This window comes from Sturnus vulgaris, chromosome 20, assembly GCF_052056855.1.
Source record: "Sturnus vulgaris isolate bStuVul1 chromosome 20, bStuVul1.hap1, whole genome shotgun sequence".
Lineage (NCBI taxonomy): Eukaryota > Metazoa > Chordata > Aves > Passeriformes > Sturnidae > Sturnus > Sturnus vulgaris.
The window spans coordinates 9,782,413-9,805,862 of record NC_142262.1 but is presented as its reverse complement, the minus strand read 5'-3'; the positions used below and the strand labels follow the sequence as shown (position 1 = coordinate 9,805,862).

The 23,450-nt window shown below is 45.7% G+C and overlaps 2 protein-coding genes across 2 annotated transcripts in view; both read left to right on the top strand.

The window, feature by feature from the left end:
• Positions 1 to 15,407, top strand: part of LOC106859510 (myosin-1B-like) — a 50,796-nt gene extending 35,389 nt beyond the window's left edge. The window contains exons 29-39 of the mRNA XM_088176568.1: positions 11,172 to 11,368; positions 11,846 to 12,029; positions 12,116 to 12,281; positions 12,455 to 12,579; positions 12,763 to 13,071; positions 13,176 to 13,379; positions 13,664 to 13,789; positions 13,884 to 14,054; positions 14,140 to 14,244; positions 14,366 to 14,461; positions 15,160 to 15,407. Coding sequence (XP_088032694.1) covers positions 11,172 to 11,368; positions 11,846 to 12,029; positions 12,116 to 12,281; positions 12,455 to 12,579; positions 12,763 to 13,071; positions 13,176 to 13,379; positions 13,664 to 13,789; positions 13,884 to 14,054; positions 14,140 to 14,244; positions 14,366 to 14,461; positions 15,160 to 15,312 — 1,836 coding nt within the window. The 3' untranslated portion in view covers positions 15,313 to 15,407. The remainder of the gene's footprint in view (positions 1 to 11,171; positions 11,369 to 11,845; positions 12,030 to 12,115; positions 12,282 to 12,454; positions 12,580 to 12,762; positions 13,072 to 13,175; positions 13,380 to 13,663; positions 13,790 to 13,883; positions 14,055 to 14,139; positions 14,245 to 14,365; positions 14,462 to 15,159) is intronic.
• On the top strand, positions 542 to 10,921 carry LOC106859527 (myosin-1B). The gene is given in 25 exon segments (XM_088176564.1): positions 542 to 748; positions 837 to 980; positions 1,072 to 1,228; positions 1,782 to 1,809; positions 1,908 to 2,015; positions 2,080 to 2,194; positions 2,324 to 2,387; positions 2,484 to 2,582; positions 2,684 to 2,787; positions 2,874 to 3,012; positions 3,984 to 4,102; positions 4,211 to 4,360; positions 4,874 to 5,044; positions 5,588 to 5,897; positions 6,955 to 7,072; positions 7,339 to 7,462; positions 7,917 to 8,053; positions 8,144 to 8,399; positions 8,924 to 9,166; positions 9,269 to 9,445; positions 9,531 to 9,676; positions 9,764 to 9,854; positions 9,943 to 10,332; positions 10,564 to 10,690; positions 10,782 to 10,921. Coding segments are annotated over 25 exon segments (3,864 nt in total).
• Positions 15,408 to 23,450: the final 8,043 nt, after the last annotated feature.

Here is a 23,450-nt window from a genome sequence, read left to right as displayed (position 1 = left end):
CATAAAGAAAATTAATTGTGACAGAAATTAAAAGGTCACAAAACCTGCACTTTTTTTTTTTTTTAGTGGAGAATTTAATTATCAAAATTTATTAATTACCCACTACCTTTCCATTACTATTAAATAGGTAAATGTCCCACAGAGTCACTGTTTTCCAAGACTGTAGGTCACCTACAATACAGTTTTCAGTAGTTTTACTTCACTGTTCATCCTTTTAACTATTTCTTCTATTTCCATTCCTAATAGTGAAACTTGCTCAACAAATTCACTCTTGTCTTACAGGGACAGTATTATTAAAACAGCAAATCCACAGCTCTGAAAAGGTCATCAACAAACATTTGAAGACCTAGACTACATCCATTAAAGCCTCTTATTTTGACATAACATTAAGTTTCTAGTTATCTCATGTTAAAATACCCTGAGTATGAAAAGACACCAAGGCACAGGATAAAATTTTTCCAAATCCTACAGGATAAATAATCAGTACTATGTTTTTTCTTCTCAGAGTCGTCTGCTGAGTCATCCTCAGTAAAGTGCCAACATGGCCTCAGGAGATGCTGAGATGGCTGTTTTTGGGGAGGCAGCTCCTTACCTCCGAAAATCAGAAAAGGAGAGAATTGCAGCCCAAAACAAACCTTTTGATGCAAAGTCATCTGTCTTTGTGGTTCATCCCAAAGAATCATTTGTGAAAGGGACAATCACGAGCAGGGAATCAGGCAAAGTCACTGTCAAGACTGAAGCGGGAGAGGTGAGTCAAAAACAAGGCTGAAGGACAACATTTGCTTCCCTCATTAGGTTCTTATCTGACATAGGAGGATCTTTTGTTTTCTTGGCAGACCCTGACCGTGAAAGAAGATCAAATCTTCTCCATGAACCCTCCCAAGTATGACAAAATCGAGGACATGGCCATGATGACCCACCTCCACGAACCCGCCGTGCTGTACAACCTCAAAGAGCGTTACGCAGCCTGGATGATCTACGTAAGTGGCAGCAGCAGCTTCCTTTGGGCAGCCTCAGGAGCTGCTGGGCCAGGCTCAGGGGAAGCCAACGTGCTGTGTCCCTTCCTCACAGACCTACTCGGGTCTCTTCTGCGTCACTGTCAACCCCTACAAGTGGCTGCCGGTGTACAACCCCGAGGTGGTGTTGGCCTACCGAGGCAAGAAGCGCCAGGAGGCCCCTCCACACATCTTCTCCATCTCTGACAACGCCTATCAGTTCATGCTCACTGGTGAGTGCTTGACCACCCTCACAGCAGTCTAACCAAAAAAGCCCTGCTGATCTCACTGGAGTATATGACAAGCCAGCTGGAGCCACCAGAGAGCATGACTGTGAATTTGGTCGACTTATGTAGCAAACAATTTCAAGTGAAACTGACCTAGGAGCATTCATAAACTTACCATAGTAAATTATTTGTACTTTATTGTACAAAATTCTACACTCTCCTACTGCAGAAATAGAACTTGACTCTGTTTTCTGCATTTTTTCACTGGTAAGAAAGAAGAAGTTATTTTTCTCTTGTATTTTGAACTTGGGTAGGTACTTTGGTCCTATTTCTTGAAGGGCAAGTGATACAAAGCTTGTCTCAGGTCCAGACGCTTCTGACTGTTTAATATATATATCCGTTTGGGCTGATGCTTAATACTGCTGGGACATAGAAGGGAATTGGGTAGTCTTGGACTTTCTGAAGAATCCCCGGCTTTGGTTTGCAGTTTTACTTCTCATTCAACTTAGCATGATCCGGGTCAACTGCTAACACACCTTTCATTGTTCCACTTTCACAGACCGGGAGAACCAGTCCATCCTGATCACGTACGTACACCCCCTGTGCGGGTCCCTGCGGGGCTCTCTGGTGCCAGGGCACCTCCTGCCTGACCACGCACCCTCTGCTTCTCTCTTGGCTTTGGCAGCGGAGAATCCGGTGCCGGGAAGACTGTGAACACAAAGCGTGTCATCCAGTACTTTGCAACAATTGCAGCCAGTGGAGAGAAGAAGAAGGAGGAGAAATCAGGCAAAATGCAGGTGAGTCAGGAAGAACAGCCTGAACATTTGGCCTGGCATTGCCCTGCCAACTAAACACAGTCACTGAATAATTCCCCTGCAGGGAACGCTTGAGGATCAAATCATCAGCGCCAACCCACTGCTGGAGGCCTTTGGAAACGCCAAGACTGTGAGGAACGACAACTCCTCACGCTTTGTGAGTTCTTGCTTTGCATAAAATCTCTCCCCCTCATGGCATCACAAATGATGCTGGAGCAGTTCTTCATGCAAAGGAGACGTCAGCAGTACACATCCAGGCTGACCTGCTGCTGCTTCTGCTTAACAGGGCAAATTCATCAGAATCCACTTTGGTGCCACAGGCAAACTGGCTTCTGCTGACATTGAAACTTGTAAGAGATTGTCCTGGACTGTTTCCATCCCTTCCCAAATTCCCACATCCATGTACATTCCCACAAGTGCCTAACTCTTTCTACCATCCTTGCCAGATCTGCTGGAGAAGTCCAGGGTCACTTTCCAGCTCAAGGCGGAAAGGAGCTACCACATCTTTTATCAGATCATGTCCAACAAGAAGCCAGAGCTAATTGGTAGGAGACATCACTGAGCTTTTGAGAGGAAAATCTCTGAGCAACATTTAACTATATTACAAGATTAATTAAATTTAACTCTTGAGCACATTTGTTTTCAGAAATGCTCCTCATTACCACCAACCCATTTGACTACCCTTTTGTGAGTCAAGGTGAGATCACTGTTCCCAGCATTGATGACAAGGAGGAGTTGATGGCGACAGATGTAAGTAATGCACAGAACTGGTGAACAGGCACAGGTCATACATCAGATAACATACAAATATTTCACTTTGCTCATTGTATTATCAGAGTGCCATTGACATCCTGGGCTTCACTCCAGATGAGAAAACAGCCATCTACAAACTGACAGGGGCTGTCATGCACTACGGGAACCTGAAGTTCAAGCAGAAACCAAGAGAGGAGCAGGCAGAGCCTGAAGGCACAGAAGGTATTATCAAACTCAGTAATTAACCCTCTGTAAGCCACTACATATGTGGAAGACAGTGAAAGTTGTTGGCCTTCAGATCTCAAGGAAAACAATCATCCAGGAAAAAATAGCTGTCTCTTGTCTTTAGTACATGGAGTTCACTGATCTCAGGATTTACAAAATTTATGATGTGAACAATTAATACTTTAAACTGGTCTTCATACACTTTCAAGAAGTCAGGAGTTATGGATGTTCCTTAATCTTACTTTTTGTGGAATATTGCTTGCAATTGTGTAATAGCCCAGTGATTCAGTTCTAACATGACAGGGAACCATGTTCCCATGCACCTTCACCTATCAGGTGCTCAGGAAAGTCAGCTGTGAGAGGTGTTATTTCATTCTTTTCCTTTGTTGGCACAGGACCTATGACCCCTGTCTTCAGTTCTGTGAGCAATGCCTCCTCTTGTTAAAGGGAAAAGCAGGTGGGGAGTACCACTGGTAACAGGATGAAGCCAAACGAGTTTTATTGAACATCAGGAACAAAAGCTCAGAAAAGGCTGTAGGCTGTGGATCTGAAGGAGAACAGAGATATTGTCTCTGTGGTCCACTGTAACTATTTTGTGGTTGTGATCACCTGAATGTAGATCAGTACCTACTGATAGTAGATCAGATCTACTGTTGTCACTGCAGCTCCTGAGCTGCGTGTGTACTGCACACATTCAGACTAGCAAGCTTCAGTTTTCAGTTTTGTGCCAGGAGACTTTTAAAACTTCATTACTTTCTGCATGCTGCAGTGAAGAACTTCAAACAGAAATTCTTTTAGAAAAGCTCAATATGCCTAATGGCAAGTGTGATGTTACAAAGATCCCCTCTACAAGATTCTATAAAAGGTTTTCAAAGAATAGAAATCTGAACCCTTCAGCCTTTTGGGAATGCCCCAGGATTCAAAGACTATTGGACATACATTTTTTCCTTTTTCCTCTGGCTTTTCAGTTGCTGACAAGGCTGCCTACCTGATGGGTTTGAACTCAGCTGACATGCTCAAGGCCCTCTGCTACCCCCGAGTCAAGGTGGGGAATGAATACGTGACCAAGGGCCAAACAGCACAGCAGGTAAGAAACATGTGACCTGTAACCATGCGTAGAATGAATATCCTTTTGATTTTCCTCTGCCCCGTATTGTAACTCCAGGGGTTTTTTTGTTTGTTTTTTTTTCTGTAGGTGCACAATGCTGTGGGTGCCCTGGCAAAGGCACTCTACGAGAGAATGTTCCTGTGGATGGTTGTTCGTATCAATGAACAGCTGGACACGAAGCAGCCCAGGCAGTACTTCATTGGTGTCCTGGACATTGCTGGCTTTGAGATCTTTGATGTAAGTAAGATTTGGTAAGAGCTATTTGAAAGAGGCAACTGAATGTTATGATCAATTTGAGACACATTTTTAAACTAAACATAGTATCATCACATGATTATTACTATTTGTCTTTTTTAAGTAAAAAAATTACCTTTCAAAGGACTTGTAGTATTTTAAGATGTGCAAAATCAAAGGTACAAAATGGTCAAATCAAAAAAGTTCATTGATCATATGATCAGGGACAAGACAGTATAAAAATATGTAATCATGATAGTCTTAAGCTTGGGTTTTCTCCCTCTGTAACTTGGTCTCATTTCAAACAGGATATATAATTTATCTTTAAATTTTGTCAATGAAAAAAATTTCCTTGTGGACAATTAATTTGATCCTTTTCTCTTTTTCATAATGCCATAAAACAGACTGAAGAAATGCACGGGAAGTCAAGTTGACTGCACTCCTGAATTTTAAAATATGAGGTCTTGCAATTATTGCTGCATCTTCAAATATGCATCTTTCTTATTTTATTTTCAGTTTAACAGCTTTGAGCAGCTGTGCATCAACTTCACCAATGAGAAACTGCAACAGTTTTTCAACCACCACATGTTCGTGCTGGAGCAGGAGGAGTACAAGAAGGAGGGGATTGAATGGACGTTCATTGATTTTGGGATGGACCTGGCTGCCTGCATTGAGCTCATTGAGAAGGTATCCTTCCTGTTCAAATCAGTTACATGCGTGGGATCTCTGTATTTACTTGGTCTCATTTTCCAAAGGGTTCTTCTATGTTCATGTTTCTCTTGTGCTGGGTAGCCAAGAGCTGGAACAGCACTCCAGATGTTACTTCTCAGAGCTGAGTAGAGGGAAAGGATCAAATCCCTCGAGCTGTTAGCAGCACAGTGTAGCTGAGGATGAGCTGGTGGCTTTGCTGCAATGGTGTACTGTTGGCTCATGTTCAACTTGTCCAACACATCTGTGTGTGCTCTGAGTTCCACTGAATAAGAAGGTAGTGCTCTGATTTTACAAAGCACAGTCAACACAAACAACATTAATTTATATTTTTTATGGTAATTTTGTGTTAAAAAATGTAAGTATCAATATGATCAATCACACTTCCTAGAAGAAAATGGAATTAAATTATAGTATTTTCTGATGTGTATCTCAGTCTGTTTTCTATCACTGTGCCTAGGTGAAGGTCATTATTGCCCTGAAAGATAAATTACAATTGGTCTCCCTTGTGATTTCTCCCAGCCCATGGGCATCTTCTCCATCCTGGAAGAGGAGTGCATGTTCCCCAAGGCAACTGACACCTCTTTCAAGAACAAGCTCTATGACCAGCACCTGGGCAAGTCCAGCAACTTCCAGAAGCCAAAACCTACCAAAGGGAAGGTTGAGGCCCACTTTTCCCTGGTGCACTACGCTGGCACAGTGGACTACAACATCACTGGCTGGCTGGAGAAGAACAAGGACCCTCTGAATGAAACTGTCATTGGGCTGTACCAGAAATCATCTGTGAAGACCCTGGCTTTACTCTTTGCCAACTATGGTGGAGCAGATGCAGGTTGGTTCTTTGAATTCCATGTTTTCACTGACGTACAGCTGGCAAAAAGGAATCAAAGAAGGAAAAAATAGTCTGTTTTATTTATTTTCAATTTAGCCGAGGCAAGTGCTGGTGGTGGCAAGAAAGGTGCCAAGAAGAAGGGTTCTTCCTTCCAGACTGTCTCAGCTCTTTTTCGGGTACAGTAGAGAAGTCACTATTTCTTCCTAAGATGAGGAGCAAACCCACCAATTAGTATGGCTAGTCTTGTTTTGGCTTGGTTCTGTTAAAAGATTCTGAAGTTCTTGGGCCTCATTCAGCTAGGAATAAATCCAATTAATCTACTCATATTTCATTTCACTGAATGGACTTAATTTCACTGAATCAGTTTTTCCATTTGTTTAAGGCTGGGATTCATCTCACCTTACCTTCCAAGATAAATGTATAATCTAGACATTGAAAACTCTCCTTGTTGGTTTTGTCCCTTTTGCTTTTAGTAGGGAAAACACAAAAGTTCTATGTAGTGTTCTCATATGACCCAGCCTAAATGCCTACTGCAGAATGCTTCACACTGCCTCTTAGGGGTACTACTTTATCTCTCTGGGTACATCCAATGGAAAATGGATATCCTTTTAAATGCAAGCATTCCACTAGAGTTAATGAAATGTATTAAAATTGTGTGTTTAAGAGTACAGTCTTTCCTACACATTACTCAGAAGGACTTTATACACTAAGTTAATTATAGCAAAGAACTGTGGAAAGTCAGAAAAACTGGTGCAGAGAGCTTGAGTTCAGGGTTCTGCTGGTTTTTGTATGGTATTCCATTTCAGAGGACTCGATGCTTACAGCAGAAATTACATTTGCTAATATCAGATTTTCTTAATGACTCTCCCAGGAGAATTTAAACAAGCTGATGACCAACCTGAGAAGCACCCACCCCCATTTTGTACGGTGCATCATCCCAAATGAAACTAAAACACCTGGTAAGAGACTTACATATATATTGAAGGTTTTCAGTGTGGTGCAGCTCTTCTCCACTGTATTACAGAACATGGCATGTATTTGTGCTCTGCATTGCCAGGTGCCATGGAGCACGAGCTGGTGCTGCACCAGCTGCGCTGTAACGGCGTGCTGGAAGGGATCAGGATTTGCAGGAAAGGATTTCCCAACAGAGTCCTGTATGCAGATTTTAAACAGAGGTCAGACTTCATCCTCTTACTGGACCACCTTGTCCATCTTAAATAGCTCTTGAAACCTAACCTTCCCCTCCTGAGCCTAAAGCCTTCTCTGAAGTTTCAGTTTAACAAGTGCTGTTGGTTCTCAACAGTTCATAAGACTCTTTCTTGCCATGTACCCACCAGCTGGTCTCAACAACAGACCTCTTCATATTCATAGAATCACTTGGGTTGGAAAAGACCCTTAGTATTCTGGAGGTCAAAGCAAGTCCTTCCATTTTCTCCCTCAGATACAAAGTATTAAATGCCAGTGCTATCCCAGAGGGACAGTTCATTGACAGCAAGAAGGCTTGTGAGAAACTTCTTGGATCAATTGATATAGACCATACTCAATACAAATTTGGTCACACTAAGGTAAAGGATCTGTTTGCTCCAAGTGCTATGTAGTTTTGGTTTGCATGGCTTGATACTGACACTCAGATACCCCAGATAGTACATGAAATGATTCAATAGGGTATAAGAAATAGTGTAAAATAAATGAACCAGATTCTTGATTACTCAACACACAAATAAGATTAAATTCATGGTCATAGGATGATTTAATTAAGGTTAATCAAGTTCCTAACTTAAGACAAAGTTGTAGAATAAAAGAATCAAGAATGAATAAAAATAAATGAAAAATGTCTGGCTATTATAGTTCCTCAACTGCAAGTAATCAGAAGCTTGGATTTACAAAAGCATGTCTGGCACTACATATATTCTTTGTGGTTTTGCTTTTAACTTCCATAGTGTTTGTCATGAGAGGCAGGGTACCAGGTTATGTTAAACAAGTACAGACAATGCACCTGTTTTCATGTTCTTACCTAAGGTGTTCTTCAAAGCTGGGCTGGTGGGGCTCTTGGAGGAGATGAGGGATGAGAAGCTGGCACAGCTCATCACCCGCACCCAGGCCAGGTGCAGGGGCTTCCTGATGAGGGTGGAGTACCAGAGAATGGTGGAGAGGAGGTAGAGTTTTCTTCAAATCATGTTCACTGTTCTTGGCTTATTGTGTCATCATTGTGTAAATATTGAATATTATTTCTACTTATCTTTCAGGGAATCCATCTTCTGCATCCAGTACAACATTCGTGCATTCATGAATGTCAAACACTGGCCATGGATGAAGCTGTTCTTCAAGATCAAGCCCTTGCTGAAGAGTGCAGAGTCTGAGAAGGAAATGGCCAACATGAAACAAGAGTTTGAGAAAACCAAGGAGGAGCTTGCAAAGTCTGAGGCAAAGCGGAAGGAGCTGGAGGAAAAAATGGTGAAACTGGTGCAGGAGAAAAATGACCTGCAGCTCCAGGTTCAGTCTGTGAGTACCACCAGTGGGCTTTATCATCATTCTACGGTGACTACCAGGTTGATATTTACATTTTCAAGGTGCATAGAAACTTGGATTTAGATCAGTACAATTGCAATTCTTTCAGTGGTGCTCTCAAAAGTATAACTAGCTTCTGTAAGGACTGTGGGGTATCTGTAGTCAAAATATTACTTGGGTGACACTTTTCTATGGTGTATGCTGAGATATTCTTATGATTATGCACTTTGATCCAATATTTGATATTATGAGATAATATTGGATTCTATACCCTGTACAAATATATGAATACCCATCTCTTCAGGTAGATTGAAAAAGATTTAACTTGATTTTAGCTTTTAAACCTGGTGTTTCAAAACTAATAATATAAAATAAATTCTATATTATATGTCAGTCTGTTGGAACATGAATCAAATTTTAAACTACAAAACAGCTATCCAAGACCCTGCACTATGAGGGTTAAGTATCACAATATTCCCTCAAAAAGCATATCACTAAAAATGACATCTCCCTACCAGGAAGCTGATGCATTGGCTGATGCTGAGGAAAGGTGTGACCAGCTCATCAAAACCAAAATCCAACTGGAAGCCAAAGTTAAAGAAGTGACAGAAAGGGCTGAGGAAGAAGAGGAAATTAATGCTGAGCTGACAGCCAAGAAGAGGAAATTGGAGGATGAATGTTCAGAGCTGAAGAAAGATATTGATGACCTTGAGCTAACACTGGCCAAGGTGGAGAAGGAAAAACATGCCACCGAAAACAAGGTATGAGGCAGAACCTGTCACTCATACTCTGGAAAAGATTTGTCTTGTTATGAAGTTTTTAAGCACCATTTTCTATCTGTTCTTGCTCCTTTCTTCTCAAAGGTGAAAAACCTGACTGAGGAGATGGCAGCTCTGGATGAGACCATCGTGAAGCTGACAAAAGAGAAGAAAGCCCTCCAAGAGGCCCATCAGCAGACCCTGGATGACCTGCAGGCAGAGGAGGACAAAGTCAATACTCTGACAAAAGCCAAGATCAAGCTGGAACAGCAAGTGGATGATGTAAGTACACAGACATGGAGCAGGACCAGGACAGGTCTGGAGCCTGATCAGGCTGGTAGAGCACTGATGGTCTTGTTGTGTTTAGCTGGAAGGGTCCCTGGAGCAAGAGAAGAAACTGCGCATGGACCTGGAGAGAGCTAAGAGGAAACTGGAAGGAGACCTGAAGCTGGCCCAGGACAGCATCATGGATTTGGAGAATGATAAGCAGCAGCTGGATGAGAAACTGAAGAAGTAAGTGTGGCTCTGGGGCACCTGAGGGCTGAGCTGGAGCATTTGTCTTTTTTCTTTGAGCTCTAACACAATTCACTTGGCCCAAAGGAAAGACTTTGAAATCAGCCAGATCCAGAGCAAGATCGAGGATGAGCAACTTTTAGGCATGCAATTTCAGAAGAAAATCAAGGAGCTGCAGGCAAGTGTCTGTTCCTTCCCCTGCCTTGCTGAGGCTCAGCTCAGGCAGGAGGAGGGCACGGGTGTGAAGGGTCCCTGCTGTTCTGCAGGCCCGTATTGAGGAGCTGGAGGAGGAAATTGAGGCAGAGCGAACCTCTCGCGCTAAAGCAGAGAAGCATCGGGCTGACCTGTCCAGGGAGCTGGAGGCGATCAGTGAGCGCCTGGAAGAAGCAGGAGGGGCCACAGCAGCTCAGATCGAGATGAACAAGAAGCGTGAGGCAGAATTCCAGAAGATGCGCCGTGACCTGGAAGAGGCCACGCTGCAGCACGAAGCCACGGCTGCCGCCCTGCGCAAGAAGCACGCGGACAGCACAGCTGAGCTGGGGGAGCAGATCGACAACCTGCAACGTGTGAAGCAGAAGCTGGAGAAGGAGAAGAGTGAGATGAAGATGGAGATTGATGACTTAGCCAGTAACATTGAGTCTGTCTCTAAAGCCAAGGTACACAATTATTTTTATGAGGAATTTGATAGCGATGTTATATTTTTCTTTAATCTTATTTAATTTTTATCACATTATATTATAAATTATTTCTCCAAATCCTATATGTAGAAATGTGGGAGCATGTACTGTCCCAAGATATGTCAATTGCATCTTCTGGACTTATTTTCCCGCTAAAAGAAGGCAGGATCAAGTTGTTTACTAATTTTCTTATGTGCAATTGATATCTAGGCAAATCTGGAGAAGATGTGCCGCACTCTGGAAGACCAGCTGAGTGAATATAAAACAAAGGAGGAACAGAATCAGCGCATGATTAGTGATCTTAGTGCTCAAAGAGCTCGTCTGCAGACAGAATCTGGTACAGCCCTTCCATCTGTAATTTGGAAATGGGAAAACCCCGTAAATTGTTCTCTTGGCTATTAAAATGTCTCAATTACAAACTTTTTCAGGTGAATATGGACGCCAGGTGGAGGAAAAAGATGCTTTAATTTCTCAGCTGTCTAGAGGGAAACAGGCTTTCACTCAGCAGATTGAAGAACTGAAGCGGCAATTAGAAGAAGAGATAAAGGTGGAGATACATTACATATGAAATAAATATTTTTTTATTTCATATGGTTCATATATGGTTTTCTTGAAGTGTTCAAGACTTCAAAAGGTGATCCAATTAGAAGTTTAAACAATCTCCTTAGATCGCTCCCCCTTGCAGTGAAGGACTCCTATATATTTGTCAGGGAGTCAGTTAACCACTATCTCTTTGGGATGGAGATTAGTGTATAAGTTCCAGTAAGAGAAATTTCCCAGGAAACACCTACTCCTTATTGCCATATTTTTACCACCAGGCCAAGAATGCCCTGGCCCACGCCCTGCAGTCTGCTCGCCACGACTGTGACTTGCTCCGGGAACAATATGAGGAGGAGCAGGAGGCCAAGGGGGAGCTGCAGCGAGCCCTGTCCAAGGCCAACAGTGAAGTGGCCCAGTGGAGAACCAAATACGAGACAGACGCGATTCAGCGCACGGAGGAGCTCGAGGAGGCCAAGTACGTGAACATTGTGTGGAAGATTGGCATACACCAAGAAAGGAAATTTAAAGACAGACTGAGATTTTCAAAGACAAAAACCTAAGAGAAGGTTGAGGAGTTATATGAAACAGAAAATCATGAGGTAAACAAGCTATGTGACAATGAATGCAGGAGATAGAACATGTATAGGATTGTGCAAAGTGCAGAGGGATAGCAAGACTGCAGAGAAGCTGTGGCCGCCCTGGGAATGTTCAAGGTAAGGCTGGACAGCGCTTGGAGCAGACTGGTCTAGTGGAAGGTGTCACTGCCCATAGCATGGAATTAGTGGATTGTTTATGTCCCCTCCAACACAAATCATTCTATGACTCTATGATTCCATGAAGACCTTGGGGAAATGAAATAGGAAAAAAAAGAGTGTAGGGATAGGCTCTGGTGAATATGATAATCAACATCCACCTTCATTTCCAGTTAAGAACTGTGCTTACCATTTTCCAGGAAGAAGCTGGCTCAACGTCTGCAGGATGCAGAGGAACATGTTGAGGCTGTCAATGCCAAATGTGCCTCCCTGGAAAAGACAAAGCAGAGGCTGCAGAATGAAGTGGAGGACCTGATGATTGATGTGGAGAGATCCAATGCTGCCTGTGCTGCTCTGGATAAGAAGCAGAAGAACTTTGACAAGGTCATTTGGCCTCCAGCACCAGCACTCGTGGCCAGAGCATGCCCCTGTGATGGCCCCAGCCCTACTCACAGCCTGTTTCTCTGCAGATCCTGGCAGAATGGAAGCAGAAGTATGAGGAAACGCAGGCTGAGCTGGAGGCCTCCCAGAAGGAGTCGCGCTCTCTCAGCACGGAGCTGTTCAAGATGAAGAATGCCTATGAGGAGTCCTTGGACCACCTGGAGACAATGAAGCGGGAGAACAAGAACTTGCAGCGTAAGTCCCTGCGCCTCTGCTCCTCGCTGCCCTTCCTCACAGGCTTGTCTGTCTGCCACACTTAACGGCCCTGGGCCTGCAGGGATAAGAACATGCTTGGACCCCTGATGCACCAGAGCCTTTCTCCATTCAGCTCTGTGCCTGACCATGCTGCTTTTCACCCTTCCTTGCAGAGGAGATTTCTGACCTCACAGAGCAGATTGCTGAGCAAGGAAAGGCAATTCATGAGCTGGAGAAAATCAAGAAGCAGGTTGAGCAGGAGAAGTCTGAAATCCAGGCTGCTCTGGAGGAAGCTGAGGTACATGACCATAGTCACTGGTATCTGCACTAAATAAATGAGGAAATGGGGAGGAGAAATGGATCCCTCTCCGTTCTGGCTGCGGAGTGAAAACAGCTGAGATTTCTGGAAATATCCTATCATTCCCTAAAAAGCAAGCAATAGGTTTATCAATGCCATCAACATTTGTGTCCACTTGTCCAGGCCTCCCTGGAACATGAAGAGGGGAAGATCCTGCGTCTGCAGCTTGAGCTCAACCAGGTGAAGGCTGACATTGACAGGAAGATAGCAGAGAAGGATGAGGAGATTGACCAGCTGAAGAGAAACCACCTGCGAGTTGTGGAGTCCTTGCAGAGCAGCTTGGATGCTGAGATCAGGAGCAGGAATGAAGCCCTGAGGCTGAAGAAGAAGATGGAGGGAGACCTGAATGAAATGGAGATCCAGCTGAGCCATGCCAACCGTGTGGCTGCAGAAGCACAGAAGAACCTGAGAAATACACAGGGAGTGCTCAAGGTCCGTTCAGCAGATCTAGAGAAAAGAGAAAAATGAGATCTCTGACATTTTTGCCACTCAAGTGCACACTGACTCCTGGTAATTTCATTTCTCTTTCTTCCCAGGACACCCAGATCCATCTGGACGATGCTCTCAGGACACAGGATGACCTGAAGGAGCAGGTGGCCATGGTGGAACGCAGAGCAAACCTGCTGCAGGCTGAAATTGAGGAGCTCCGGGCAGCCCTGGAGCAGACAGAGAGGTCAAGGAAAGTGGCTGAGCAGGAGCTTCTGGATGCCACTGAACGTGTGCAGCTCCTCCACACCCAGGTCAGGGCAGGAAACAAAGAGCTGTGTTGTGACTGACCAAACACAGAGGGCTGAAATTTATCAGAGGACCAGCAGTATAAGAAAGGCCTCTCTACTGCTGTCCCCAGGGAAAGACGTGGTTTGCCTCCATTCCCCAAGCCCATGCCTGATATTTGGTCAACCATTTTAACAATAATTCCACAATAAGGGGTGGAAGCTGGAAGTGGAAAGACTTTGCTCAGGTAGAAAGTTTATTATGGCAAGGTTTAAAATTCATCTCTTGCCATGTCCTTCCCATTGCACAGAACACCAGCTTGATCAACACCAAGAAGAAGCTGGAAACAGACATTGCCCAGATCCAGAGTGAAATGGAGGATACCATCCAGGAAGCCCGCAATGCTGAGGAGAAGGCCAAGAAGGCCATCACAGATGTGAGTTGGGTGCTCCTGGCATTGCTGATGGGCAACGTACTCTGCCCAAAATATCTCCAGCCCTAAAATGGCTTTGACCCTTTGCTCTGATCAGGCGGCCATGATGGCAGAAGAGCTGAAGAAGGAGCAGGACACCAGTGCCCACCTGGAGAGGATGAAGAAGAACCTGGACCAGACAGTGAAGGACCTGCAGCTTCGTCTGGAAGAGGCCGAGCAGCTGGCACTGAAGGGAGGGAAGAAGCAGATCCAGAAGCTGGAGGCCAGGGTGTGTAGGGCTGGGTGTGTGTGAGTGAGCGTGTCCTTGGAGAGACATTGCCAGGGAAGCTGCAGGGATGGGCTTGTCCTTGCAGGTGCGGGAGCTGGAAGGGGAGGTTGATGCTGAGCAGAAGCGCAGCGCTGAAGCCGTGAAGGGCGTGCGCAAGTACGAGCGCAGGGTGAAGGAACTGACCTACCAGGTAAGGCAGGAGGGCTCCTGCTCTGACAGGGCTTGCTCACAGTCAGTCACATTTTGCATTATCTGCAAGGGAATTTTTAACCTCTCTATTGTCTTTCTATCCTGTTTGCCAACCTCTCTAGTCTGAGGAAGACAGGAAGAATATTCTCAGGCTGCAGGATCTGGTGGACAAGCTGCAAATGAAAGTGAAATCCTACAAGAGACAATCTGAGGAGGCTGTAAGTATCTCTCTGAGTGCTTGGCAAGAAGCACATTCCCAGAGGGTAGTTTGGTCATTCAGGAGACAAATATAAGAAAGTTGGAAGATGCCACTCATGAATAATGGAGTTCTTCAAATTCTAAGAAAGGTTCATATCAGACTCACCTTTGAAAATGAAAACAGTGAGTCCTTAAGAAGACTACTGAGGAGGGAAAATGGACACAGCATTTTTTGCATTACAGCCACAAAGCAGCCTGTTAGGACTTTTATGAATTATATCAGTAGCACAATATATAAAGAAATTTTTTAACATACCTTATTTTTAGAATTTTAATAGGAGACAGGGAAGGTGTTGGAAGTTCTCCCCCCCCCAAACACTTTGCATTCCGCTTTTAGAATATTGCAAGGAACATTTGCCTTTTTCTTGGCATGTAGTAGTCAGAGACGAACTGAGGGAAGTCCTACAGCTCCTGAATTTGATTTCTGAGCAGGGCTTCTTCATTGTGGAAACAGTCGAGTACAGAGTGGGGCTTCCGGTTCAGTTGAGGGGATTTATGAGATGCACTATGAGGAGATTTCATCAGTCTCACTGTGAGACTCGGTGCAAGCAATGGTGGGCGGAGTTTAGGGGTTTTTGACTTTGCCCAGGCCAAGGCTCAGGAGGAATGAAAACCCCAAACCCCAAACTTCTCACTATTGACTCCTTCCCCCTCCCAGGAGCAGCTGTCCAATGTCAACCTGTCCAAGTTCCGCAAGATCCAGCACGAGCTGGAGGAAGCCGAGGAGCGGGCTGACATTGCAGAGTCACAGGTCAACAAGCTCCGAGCCAAGAGCAGGGAGTTCCATAGGAGGATAGAAGAGGAAGAGTGAGAATGTCAAAAGGCAGCAAAGTGACCTGAGGGGCTGCACAAAATGTGAACCTCTCAGTCACTTTCCTTCTGCCATGCGTCTTTGTACCCACCTCAGTGTCTAGTGAATAAAGACTGTAGTAGATTCCTCTGCATGCACACTGTGGCCAGTGCCTTCTTTGGGTTTTGTTTTCCTTGGGCAATTGCATTGCAGAAGAAGTTTTCATACTTTTCCTCTCTGGGACAAGGGAGAAGCTGGTGCCAGTGCTGGATTCAGGATCCACAAACTCAGAGGCTGGAGAGACTCCTGAAAATCCAGCCTGTGCTCTCTCCTGTCTCCAGCAGCTCCTTGTCCAGCTCCTGCCTTCACATCCTCCTAATGCTCCTCCCATTGTCCTTTCAGCACAGCTTCTTTCCCCTGGGAGAGTCAAGAGATGCTGATCCTTTTCCTTTTTCCTTTTCCTACTCTTGTTTGTGATCCTGGCCCTCACAAACACTAAACATCAATTTCTGGGTGAGTCATCAGAATTTGCAATGCACGGCGTTGTGAAGGACTGGCAGTTCTTTGACAGAGACGATTTCAGTCACAAAGAGTTACAAAAGTTACAAGACACCAACAGTGTGCCATCTCCCTCACCCTAGATTTCTTGAGCTGCTGCCAGTTTCTCTTGAGTGGGCAAACAGTTGAGCCTGCCTGGGGCCAGGTGCTGGAAGGACTCAGAGGACTCTCCCTTAGTGCCCAGCTCTCGCACACCACCTGGGTCCAACACTCAACTTCACCTCATTGACTGAAATGTCAGCCTCATCACCCCTCATGTTCTCACTGTCAGTCACTCCAGACGAATCCAGGTTGCAGAAGTCCTCGATGCAGACCAGTGTGGTGTGAATGAAAAAGACATTTGCAGCAACTGGGCTGTGAAGTGCAGTTGGCACAGAAAGGAAACAAGATGCGGACAAAGGAACAGGGCCCGTTGTAGGCAGTGATGTGTAAAGCTTGTGTTAGTCCAAGACTTTCTACCACTGTCAAATGTAGAAGTGCTGGTATTCAGCAGCAGAGGTTTCTGCTCTATGGAACATTGAACCCAACAGGATCACAATGTTGTCAAGGGAGAGCTTGCCTGTGGAGCTCCTTGGGGTGATGGGGAGTGATAAGGATTGACACTGTCTATTGGTCTAAGCTTGCAGAAATCACTGCCAGAGGCTTTACATCCATATAGATGCTCACACTGAAGAGAAGTTGAAACTGACCACTCTGATATTTTTTGTTACACCCATGACAGCAATATCCAAAGGGCTCTCACCTTACCTGGCTTCCAAGTGCAGCTTCACCAGCATGCCAGCTCTTCCTGGGAAGTCTAGCATGATTCCAGTGTCAGTAACAAGCATTGATGAACAGAACCAGTCAGTGCTATCTGTGGAGAGAAATAGGAGATGTTGCTTTAGGAGCAGACCTCAGCTTTCAATCACAGACGTTAAGAAAGCCACCCAACGCCTTGCAGAGATGCCAGAGTAGTCCTCCTTTCTTATGACACTGCACTACTTTTCCCAAGGGCTCCCTAGCAGACTCCTAATCTTGTTCCTCTCTCCTAATCCCCTGCAGACTTTCTCCTTGCCTAACAGTGTGCATTGTTCTGTCATGACAGCCAGGGCCTCTTGGCGTGAATCTTTGCCTGCCCAAGCCCACCTAGAAGCTGGCTGCTCCTCTTGGAGCAGTCTCACCTGAGGGCATCTCCAAGGCTTCAAGTGGGTCTGGTAGAGTCTAGCTAGCACACAAAGTCTGTGAGTATCTCTGTTAGCTGTAATGGTTGGTACAAGCACTAACTTCAGAGACCCAGGGACAGGTGCACAGCCTCAGGCAGGACCTGCCCTGGGTACAGCTGGGCACTGCTGATGGCACTGAGGGCTGGCCCTGCCCCCAGCAAACTCACAGCTCCCTCTGGCCTCTCCTGTGCTCCAAGACCACACCAAACTGCCCCTCAGCCTTCACAAGAGCCATTGCTAGAGGAGGGGACAAGGCTGAAAGGAGCTTTGGAGGAGGCTCCTACCAGGAGGATCAGCCCATCCCGTGTCTCCTTTCATCCTCAATGTCAAAAGCCCAAAATAGCCCTGCTCTCCTAAGACTCCTGTGCGGGGTCGTGCCTGTTTGTGGGGATGATTTTCTTCCACGAATAGCGCCTGAAGACATTCCTGGGCGGGTAGGCTGCCTTCTATGTGGCACTGCAACGTGCTGCCGTGGAGGAGCTGGACACGTGTGCTGTGTCCCAAGGCAGCAGCTGCTATTCTTACCCCAGAGAGACTCGCTGCAGCACAGCTCCATTGCCAGCTGAAAGGTTAAACATCAGAATGGGGCCCGAGTGTGCTTTCCCTGCTCAGAGCCTGAATCCAGTGTTCTCCTTTGGAGCCTGTGCAAGGGCCCTGCACCAGCTCAGCTCCATGGCCATTCCTTGCTGGGATGTGCTGTCCATGGGCAGCACAGCAGCTGCCCAGGTACTTCCAGCACTGAGTTGGGGCTCCTTGGGGTGGATGGGGCTTTGCCTCTCTCATTTTAACCAGCAAATGGAAAAGACAGGCTGAGCTGCAGCTCTGGAAGTGCAGCATTTTGCAGCTGCCATCCTGGAGTCCCTGTCTGGGTGAGGATGGAGGCAGAGGCAGGGTTTGCTCTGAGGTCCAGCAGCGCTGCAGGGCCCATCCATGTCCCATTGCTCAAGCTGTGCTTTCCCAGCACTCATTCAGGGAAGGCTGTAGGGTCAGAGGTCCCTCAAGAGCCCCGGGAGTATCAGGGCTGCAGGAGAAGCCCTGGCCGGGCTGGTGGCTCTGACATGATGGTTATGGAGGCTTAGCCCTGCCTGCACCCTGACTCCCCTGGCCCTCTGGAGAGCTCAGGAAAGCCGTGTCCCAGCCGGGTACAGTCACTGTGGGCGATCAGGCAGAGAACAATGAGCCCAGGACATCAGCTGGGATGGTGGCTGTGCCTTTCCCCTCAGGCCTTGGCTGTTGCTCTGACAGCACAGGCCGCATCAGCTTTCTCTTCAGCTTGGGCCTTGTCACCTGGCACTGAAGGACAGATAAGTTCCTTCAGGGATCCTTGGCAGGAAGCCGACAGCATTATTCCTGCTGAGGGGAGCAGGGGGTGCCGGTCCCACGGCCCCACCAGGCTCGTGTCAGTCACAGGGAGCTCCCGGGGCAGCAGCTGAGCAGGCCCTCTGCTCCAGGCACCCAGTGCCAGGGGATGGCAGCCTGGAGCCATCGAGGGCCCAGCTCTGGGCTCCCTCCACTGCACACCAGCAATGAGATCTTGCTTTCCATGGACTAGCCTTAGTCAGAGTAGGATCACAGTAATATTCCTATGTTCAGAGAATGTTTTATGAGTTCAAAAAGTGCTTGGAGAAATTAATCACTTAAAATTCCACTATGAGCTGTTAAGCGTTCAGACACTGCATTCTGCTCAGGGACTCCATAAATAAAAATCACTGGAGGTAGGAGAGTTCTGTAGAAGCGTCATTTTATGATGATCCTTCCTGAGCATCACTTTCAAAGACAAGAAGTCGGGCTATATGAACCTTTGATCTCACAATGACAACTTATTTTAGGTTATGACAGAGTTTCCTTTATTTCCTTTTCCTTCTCCTTCCTTCCTGCTCTTAATAGTTACTCACTGCTTCAATTACCTCCTCCTGTGTGCCAGGTTGCCCACCCCACTCACCTGCTCTGTAATAGGAGCTCCTCATCTGCTTTGGCAGGAGGTAGAAAGGATCCTGAGTGTCACCTCCTTGGACAGGATCCACTGGCCCGACCTCTTCCGCTGATGTGTCTGTGGAGACAGGAGGAGTGTGAATCGCATTGCACGATGTGTGCGCTTGAATCTGTCCCTCCTCTAATCCCAGATTATGGGATATATTTGCCTCTCATGTTCAGTTATTTAGTTTATTTGCCTCTCGTGTTCATCTTAAACTCATGCCAAGACTTCCAAGAATACCACTCTGTGGGAGCCTACTTGGAAACAAATTTATAAAGCTCCCACTAGGACAGGTGCATTCACTTTCTTTGACATGTAGTGGAGGTAAATCACAGCTGCATTAAGATCTACAGAAATTAATTTCTAACTAGAGCAGAAGGGACCATCTGAGCCCCTCCACGTCCAGCCTGTGACATTCAGCTTATCTCCACAGGTGGTCACACTTAGACACAGAAATTTTTTGTCATATTTGCCATGGTAAAGAATGGGTGCCCTATTCTTTACCTGCAGCTTTAAAGTCATACCAGTTATGATCCTCAGTTGTTCTTCCTCAGAAATCATTTACTGCTTCCAGCAATTGCATCAGCCTATTTCTTCAGCCACATTTATCAGAAACATTAGTTCAATGGCAAATTTCCTAGCCAGATGTCACATCAAAATTATGGACTGAGCATGTTCTGCTCATAACACTGAGCATATTTCAACATTGAAAGCATGAACCTTAATGGAGCGACACTGAATTGAAAACCAACCTTTTAGTATGGAATACGTGCTCTTACCCTCTCCAGGGCTCAGTGTCCAGTCATATCCAAGCAGAAGTATGGGGGTGAGCAGTGCTGCTACAGAGCAGTGCTCTGCCATTTCTGCTTGCCCTCTTCTAACGTTCCTGGGACCTCTCATTTTACACAGAGGGCAGCAGGAAAGCTGCTGCAGCAGAGGCTGAGCATTCCCTGTCAGACTGTCCATGAGAGGCTGCAAAGCAAACTGACCTGTCTAGGTAGGCCCTACTTTAATGACAGCAGGGCCAAGAGCAGCACTTGCAAGCCAAAAACCCTGCAAGGGTTTAAGATCCTTCTTTTTGGAGGTGGGGGGAAATACTGAGCAAGTCATTCAGGCCTCTTCCTACACCATTGCTCTTTCTAGAAGAGTTGAAAGTATAGTTCTAATCTACATGATTTTTATATCTGCCATTGTCAGTATCTCAGTCCTGCTGTTTTGTGGTGATGGTGATGTGTTTTTTACCTCAAAAGTGCTATATGCTAATACCCTTGATTCTAGAATTCAAATGTTGCCATTTATTTTGGAGGGATAGTGTTCCACTATGTATGAATTACAGTCTGTCAAGAAAAAACATTAGACCAGAAAGTGATATTCTAGCTGCTAGGTCTCACATTGCCATAAATGTTTTTATGGCAGAATCAAGGCACTGAACAAAATACTTTTTTTTCTCCTTTTCCTAGAATAAAAGGGCACTGATACTAAATACTTATTTCCCAATAGAGATGAATTTAAGCAATTGATACTGCAACCATATCCTTTTTTGAAAAATCACTGCAAATCCTAGCCAATAACTAAGGGAAGGACTTGGCAATGACTGCCATTCAGTATTCTGGACATAATGCCAAAGAGTTTAGCAGACACAGGGAAAATAAAAGTGATGAAGATGGTGTCTCAGTATCCTAAACAGAAAGAGCCTGCAGAAATAAAAGCAGGAAAAGAAATCAGAACAATTGCTCCTCCTGCTGCCTGTACTCTCCAAAATGTAATAGTGTCATGAGGTCTCCATTTGGGTTGGAAAAGACCTCTAAAATGAATATATTTAACCATTACCCCAGCACTGCCAAGTCTACCACTACACCATGTCCCCACACATCTTTTAAAACTCTCCAGAGATGGGGACTCCACCACTGCTCTGGGCAGTCTGTTCCATGGCTTGACAACCCTTTCAGAGAAGATATTTTCCCAATATCCAATCTAAACCTCCCCTGGCCCAGTCTGAGGCTGTTCCCTCTCCTCCTGTCCCTGTTCCCTGGAGCACAGCCCGACCCCCCCTTACTGCCCCTCCTGTCGGGAGTTATGTAGAGCCAGAAGTTTCCCCTGAGCCTCCTTTTGTCCAGGATGAGCCCTTTCCCAGCTCCCTCAGCTGCTCCTGGTGCCCCAGACTCATCCCCAGCTCCATTTCCTTCCCTGGACATGCTCCAGCCCCTCAGTGTCATTCATGTCATGTGGGGTCCAAAACTGACCCCAGGACTGGAGGTACAGCGCAGAGATTTTTGCAAGATACTTATCTGAGTGCCCATATGACCAGGAGTTTTAAATCCACAGAAGGAAATTTTTCAAGTGAGTTTGCCTGTGAAGATGCATATGACTTCTTGAAATTTTCTTGTTGGTTCCCACATGCTCTAACTGGGTTTACATTATTTGTTTCTCTTTGGGCAGAAAAGAACATCAGCAGGAGGTCTTGAGACTCCCATTGAAGTGGAGGTCAGCAACTTACATCTATATTTCATTTTCTGTTATTGCTACTGGACAGGAGGTCCTAGTCAGCTTGGTCCAGGGAAGAAGGAGTGCAGGACCTAAGCAGAAGGCCTGAAGGTGGTTGGTTCTGTGACAAGGACATGAAAAGACTGGTCCTGGATTTTCTTTCTAACTAGACAGATGTCGTGCTTTCAATTCAACTGTGTGGAAACACCAACTTAGTGAAGTGGTTTTGGCTGCTGCTCCAAGCAGCAGAATAGAGAGTGAGGTTTCCATGGGGCCACAAACACAAGAGTTTCAATAGTACTCAACATTCACACTTCACTTGTGTTTGTGAGTTCTCTTTTCCTCAGAGCTCCCTATCTAACACTCACTGAACACAAGGAGGGGAAATCACATTGTAAGGACTTACAGAAAGTGGGATGGGATCCGTTTTCAGCATGCTTGCATGTCATCACACCAGCACTTTGCCCACACCTTATGCCTGTGCAGGACCATCTTTATCCAGGGATTTCTCTCAATCTGCTCCTTCTAAGTTAGCTCAGATCTTGCAAGGGAGCCTACAGGCTGAGCTCATACTTCAGCAAAGGGTGTGTGATAGGTTGACTTAGGAAGAAGAAACTCAGAAAGAGGTTCTTCCTAAGGGAATTTCCTCTGTGGGGGTTGGGACACCTGCAACAGCCAATTAGAGAAAGTTAGTTCGCTCCGTGCACACACATTTTGAGGAAGGTAATCCGGAACTGAGTCTCTTTGTCTTTCCAGCGGCTGAGCAGGTAACATCAACCTGAGCTTCCCCCTCCCCCATGCGGGAGGAGGCTCGGGAGGCCGCTTGGGCCCCGTTTGCCAATGAAGGGGACCCGATGGCCGGGGGGAGAAAAGGTTCTGTAATAAGACCTTCACGGCTTCCTCCTCCACAGGCCTGCGGCTCTGGCATGGGGGGAGGCCGACTCTTGCTGCTGCCGGACGGGCCGGGCCTGCCCGGGTGGCCATGAGCAGTGTGGGGGCTGCAGCCCAGCCCCAGAAAGGCTGATTGATACCTCAGCTGCCCCCCCAGCTCGGCCTGAGCCTGGCCCAACTCTTGTAGTTGTGTTAAACTTTAACTCTTCAGTGCTCAGATAAGATTTGCAAAGCCTCCAGCCTTTCCTTTGAATATGAAAGGGAATAAGAAGATTTCTGAAGTCAGTGATGTAAGAGCTAAGTTTTTAAGATGGAAAGAGAATGAGAAGATGCTGAAATGGCTGAAAATCTTTTTGTAAAATTGTAGGGATGAACTGATGTACTGAATATTCCTATAAACCATGGAAAGAGACATGGGGGGATGAAAATGTTCCATTTAATAGATGATTTGACTAAAGAGCACCTGTGTTGAGAATTTCTGCCCTGAGAAAAGAAGAGGATTTCAATTTTCTAAAGATGAAGCCTGAGCAGAGAGAAAGGAGACAGAGAGAATCTTTGCTGCCGAACATTTCATTCTTAAAAGTAATACCCCATGAGACAGACATGGCCCACATCTACAGCTTTGGGATGGCTGTAGAGTTGGGAGGAGCGTCACGGTTGCAGGTTCCCGGGCGGATGCAAATCGTGAGAGATAAAACCACAAGAGAACTGTCTTTTTCCTTCTTGTGGGAAAAATCCCTGCAACTTCAACAAGAAGAGGCTTCTCTCTCCAGAAGTGAACTGAGAAAGACTAAATTTGGGGACTGACCGAAGTATTTGTTATATGTTTGTTGTGTTGTTATGAAGATTGGGAGAGGGAGGGAGTGATCTGAAAAAATCTTATTCTGAATTTTTTTTTCCTTTCTTTTTGTTTGTGTAATTAATAAATTTTCTTTTATACTCTCTCAAGTTTTAGGCCTGCCTTGCTCTTTTGTTCCTGGTTCTGTCTCACAACAGAAAAAATAAGTTTATTTAAATTGACAACTCAAACCGAAGACAGGGTGGAAGAT